This window comes from Cryptomeria japonica, chromosome 8 (assembly GCF_030272615.1).
Source record: "Cryptomeria japonica chromosome 8, Sugi_1.0, whole genome shotgun sequence".
NCBI classification, from domain to species: domain Eukaryota; kingdom Viridiplantae; phylum Streptophyta; class Pinopsida; order Cupressales; family Cupressaceae; genus Cryptomeria; species Cryptomeria japonica.
Window position 1 is genome coordinate 458,116,773 of NC_081412.1, and position 5,715 is coordinate 458,122,487.

Consider the following 5,715-nt stretch of genomic DNA (forward strand, 5'->3'; position numbering starts at 1 on the left):
ATGAGGGAAAATAAAGGACCACAACATCTTTAAGGTAGGGTTAGAAGAAGGACACCTCCACTGCATAAAAAAATCCAAAATATGCTATGGGAAGACCCAATACAGGTTTCCACTTCTGAAAGACTCTGCTACAAATATCAAAAGAAAACATCTTTTGGGGAGCAAAAACCCCTTCTATAGAGATTATCAGTAGTGAAAATTTTATTTTGAAGCATAAGACAGAAAAAGATGTCAACTTTAGGGATAAGGTTCTTCACCCATGCATTCACCCAGCAGGAGGGGTAGAGGAAGCAGGAGACAACAAATAAATAGTAGAGGCCACCAAAAAGCAACCAGATGACGTTCCTTTCCAAATCAGAGAATCCTAAGAATTCAAATAAGGGAGGCAACAAAGAAGAGACAGCTGGATAGGAAGAAGCGAAGGAAAGACATCAGAAAAATTAACCCACCCAAAGTCTTTCCAGTATTCCACCACAAAAACCCTAATAGTAGCTGTGCAATCCTCCATAAAAGGAGCAAAATTAGGATTGTCACATAAAGGACCAAGAGAGAGCCATAAATATTCCTAGAATATAACAGTCTTACCATTTCCCACCTTCCAAGCACATCCCTTCATAGCCACCTCTCTATCTTTGAGCACATCATTCCAAAGGAAAGAACTCGAGGGGACAACTTCTGCACTAAAAAGCTCCTTCAGAGAGGAAACAAAACAGACACTTGTTGTGCTAGATCGAGTTCCATTCATGATTGTTTTCAAAAATCCTCCATATTTGTTTGGACAAGAGGGCTTTATTAAAGGATTAGATACATCGAATACCCAAACCACCTCCTGCTTTAGGTTTACAAACACTCTCCCACGCAAGAAAAGACATACGTTTTTTCTCCTCCACCCCAGACCAAAGGAACCGCTTTTGAATCCTTTCAATAACATTAGAAAATATGGTAGGAATTTTAAAGAGACTTAAAGCATAGGCTGGGATATTTTGAAGAGTGGAATTCAGAAGTTATAATTTCCCTGCCTAACTCAACAAAGCGTCTTTCCACCCCACCAGCTTTTTATTGAATCTATCAATTAGAGACAGCCAAAAGGAATCAGATAGTTTCAAACAGAGGGGAAGGCCAAGATAAGTAGAAGGAAAAGAACTAATATCATAGCCAAGAATGTCCACAATCCTTCTCTGCTTGACCTCAAGAGTGTTGAAAAAGAAAAGGGAACTTTTATTCCAATTAATCAACTAACCAGAAGCCTTACTATAAATATATAAAGCATTCTTCAAAGTTCTTTCTTCCCTAATAGTAGAGCTCCCCAAAATAATAGTATCATCAATGAACTGCTGGTGGGAGCACACAAGATTAGACGAAGAAGACCTCAAACCCTGAAAAGAACCTTTTGAAACAAGTTTCAACAAGTATTTGCCAAGAGCTTCCGCCATAATGGTGAAGAGGATTGGATAAATTAGATCCCCCTATCTTAAACCTTTGGAAGACTTGAAGATGGGAGAAGAGGACCCATTAATAAGGACAACAAAGGAGTGAGTAGAGACCAACTGCCAAATAAGCCTAATAACTCTGCTACAAAACCCAAAGGCTTGAAGGATTCTGGAAAGAAAAGACCAATCAACTCGGTCATAAGCTTTGGAAAGATCCATATTCATAAGAAATCCCTCTTTATGAGACACATCCAAGGAATGGATGTTCTCATGCACCGTAGTGATAGAGTCAAGAATCTGCCTTCCCAGAACAAAGTCATTCTATTATGGGGAAATCATAGCAAGAAAAATAGACAGAAGTCTCAAAGTGAGAACCTTTGAAATAATCTTGTAAAAGGAATTATAGAGGCTAATATAGCGGATACAATCCATAGCCTCAACCCCAATAGACTTAGGGATCAACACAATAAAAGTAGAGTTAAGCTCCTTTAGCAAATTCCTGGCCCCAAAAAATTCTTTCACCCCATCATAGACATCCTTCTCCATAATGTGCCAAAAAGTTTGAAAGAAAAACATCGAAAAGCCATCCGACCTCAAGGTTTTATTACCTTCAAAGGAAAAAATGACAACTTTAATTCTATCCTTAGAAGGAATAGCAGTCAAAAAATTATTATGCTCCTCATTCAAGATAGAGGGAATGGCTTCTAAAAGAGAATTCTGAGCTTCAACATCCATATTATCTTTAGTTGAAAGAAGGGAGGAAAACAATCTAGAGGCTTCCCCACAAATTTAATCATCTTTCAACAACGTCCAATCTCCCACCACCAACTTAGAAATCATATTGGCCGCTTTATGTTTAAGGGCAGTTAAATGGAAAAATATTGTATTTTTGTCCTCGGCAGACAACCATAATGCTCTGGACCTTTGCTTCCAAAAGACCTTTTCCCTTGCAATAATTTCATGGTATTTCTTCAAAATATCATTCTCCCTTTCCAAAGAACCAGAAGAATAACCTTCAGCCTAAATCTTGTCTTGAATATCTGTAAGCTCACACTAAATAGTAGACTTAGAAGCAAAAAGGTTACCAAACACATCTTTATTCCATCTTCTAATATTATCTTTCACAAATCTGATTTTTTTGGCAACCCTGAACATAGTAGACCCATCCACTGCAATATTCCACCACTGCTTAATACTATCTTCCAACAATGGGTGGGACAACCACATCTTTTCAAACTTGAAGGGAAATTTTCTCTTACCATTAATAGCCTCAGCAACAAAAGAAATAGGGAAATTATCAGATCCAACCCTAGGAGGGTCGTAAGAGAGTAGCCATATTTTACCAGCCAATTATTAAAGATAAGGGTATGATCTAGATGCACTTGGATCAAATAATCACCCGCTCTCCTATTGGTCCAGGTAAAAGAGGCACCTTGAAGATCAACATCATGTAAAGAAAGAGCATCAATAAAAGCCATCAAGTCCAACCAACTATCCACTTGGATTTGAGAGCCTCTAATTTTTTCATAATTATGAAGAGGAGTATTAAAATCTCCCATAATAATCCAATTGTCATTATAGTGCTTAGAGAGATGAGCCTCCAACTTCTTCCAAAACTTATTCCTAGCCACTTTAGAATTGGGAGTGTAGATATTAGAAATAACCAAGGATAACTCATCCCTAATATGATGAAATTTGACAGAGACAAAATTGGTATCCACATCCATGATTTCACCTTTAATATAGTTAATATTCCAAAACATAGCAGTCCCACCTGAGGCACCTTCAAAACTACTACCAACCACCCCACAATGCCTAAAAGACTTCAAAATTTTCACCTTTTCTTTAACCACTTTAGTTTCTTGAATAAATTATGAATAATATCTTGTTTATCGGGTGCATTGAGTTCCCTTATGTTCTAGGAAATGAAATGGGGGGGGTTGACACTACCTTCTATGGAGCCTGCTTAGAGAGATAAAGAGCGCAGGATTCAAATTAGACCAAGAGAACATACCTCATAGATGGTCCGCTGACTACCATCCGCTATATTACGTTGACATTCTTGATCTCTAATCCATTTAGTATATTCCCTACCAAGAGTGGCATTTGGGGTACCAGTATCATCTTTACACTTCTGCCTAGTAAAAACACCAACTTGTGATGCCCCAACATTCTATCCAAATTTCTTAGACTTCTTTTTCTCCACTTGAGTAAATGGGACTTCATCCCCCAAAACTGCCTGAGTAGGCACATTATTTTCTTTCCCCAATTTCAGGGGACCAATCCCACCAACATACTCCTTTTGATTAATCTTCAATGAGGTCTGAGAAAGAGGGGGCCTCTCCACCTCAGGGTAGGTAGATATCACACACTCCACAGATTGAGAACTCAAACAATTCAAGGAAACATTCAAAACCTCCATTTCCATACGCTTAGGAATAGTTAAAGCAACCCCTCCATCATTTTTTCCTTCATCTATCTCTCCATCCTTAAGTTGCAGGTCAGAAGTATTAGGCTTCAAATAATCTTTAGCAATACATTGCTCCAATTTATCAGTACCATCATCACTATTTCCTTCTTCCATTTCTCTATCCTCCTTTTGCTGGTCTAGAGTCTTCGGCTTTAGAATATCATTAGCACCACCTTGCTCTAATTGAATTGGAACAATTGCAGAAGATCCATTTGGACCCCTTTGACCAACATTATCCTTAAAAATAGGGATGCCATACCCAATCAGAACCCTCGCAGAAGATATAGGACAAGTCTCAACCATGCCAGCATCGCCCTAAACCTCCTTAGTTTTTTTCTCTCTCCATATTTGCTATCGAGGGTCACTCTTGGGGGAAACATTCTTGTTATTGGGGGAAACATTCGTGTTGGTTTGTAGAGGACATTTCTTATCCCAGTGCCTATACTTTTTACAATGGAAGCAAACAAATGATATAGTCTCAAATTCCACTGGCTGAGTCCATTTTCCCAACTTAGAAATGATATCCACCGAGGATGGGAGATCAATATTCTGACTAATACAAATATAGATCCTAGCGTAAACCATTCTTTTCCTGGCTGCCATCATTGGGTCAACAGATAAGAGTTCTCCAAAGGAGCTGGCCAGACCCTTAAACACATCCTCATGCCAAAATTCCAAGGGAAAGCTAGGCACTCTAACCCAAACAGGGGCAGAAGAAAAACTACCATCATTCAAATCTAGATTGGGAAACCAACACTTCAAAGCCAAAGAGGTCTTCCCAATAACCCAAGGGCCTCCACAAAGAACAACATACAAATCTTCTTCACAAGAAAAGGCAAAGGAGAAAAAGCCTTTTGGCATAGCTGTTATTTCGATCTGACCTTTCAAGCACCATTTCTTCTTGGCAAAATCTCTAACCAAATCAATGTTAGGCCTAGGGCCCATGAACTTGCCAACTAATGATAGAGCCATAATAAAGATGTTATGATCTATCACCTGATTAGGGACAACAATCACAAATCACCTAGAAGCTGGCTTTGAAATATTACTAACAGGAGAGATTGCCGACTTACCACGAGGTTTAACACCAAAGAGGGAGGACCAAAGTTTATCAGCAACCTGACCCCCCTTATCACGAGAACCCCTACCAGGATCATCTAGAATCCCCTCATTTTGTGGGTCCCCATCTTCAGAAATTGCACCTTCATCCTAAGCGTCTCTTGTCTTTTCACCGCCTTGTCCTTCCTGTTGTCCTTCAAGTCCTGCACCCGCAACATTCCCCTAAAAATTTGTCATGATTGAAGGAGTAGGCTGCCTGCCCAAGTTCCCACTCAAACTCCCCATTGAATTTTTTCCTACCTTCCATGTTGATGTGAATTGAGCTTCTAATTTATGATTGTGCATTCTTTTTTCTTATCAATATTTTAAATCATACTATATGATTTATAATCAAAATCAAGAGCTAGAGAAAAGAGTATAAGATCTGAAACTTTGAATAGACATATAAAAGAAAATATGATATCTGAAACTTCGCATCCTATTCTATTATTTATCATAATAGTAAACTTTGCCTACCTCCTCAAGCATAATAAAGTATTTAATTGAGAAAAGTCTATTAGAGAATTAAGTATTTCTCTCTCACAAGATTAACATGAGATATGAGATATGAGCTAATTTATCATAATAGTAAACTTTGCCTACCTCCTCAAACATAATGAAGTATTTAATTGAGAAGAGTCTATTCGAGAATTAAGTATTAAAGTCTATTAGAGAATTAAGTATTTTTCTCTCACAAGATTAACATGAGATATGAGA

The 5,715-nt window shown here is 38.2% G+C and overlaps 1 protein-coding gene across 1 annotated transcript; it reads right to left on the reverse strand.

Annotated features, from left to right (window-relative positions):
- Positions 1-4,251: 4,251 nt before the first annotated feature.
- Positions 4,252-4,872, reverse strand: LOC131061698 (uncharacterized). The gene has a single exon (XM_057995513.2). The coding sequence runs from the start codon at positions 4,870-4,872 to the stop codon at positions 4,252-4,254; it is 621 nt and encodes a 206-aa protein (XP_057851496.2).
- Between the last annotated feature and the right edge of the window lie 843 nt (positions 4,873-5,715).

Excerpts from the sequence above, each read along its gene's own strand:
- LOC131061698 (XM_057995513.2), bottom strand. The coding sequence starts at position 4,872 with ATGGCTCTATCATTAGTTGGCAAGTTCATGGGCCCTAGGCCTAACATT.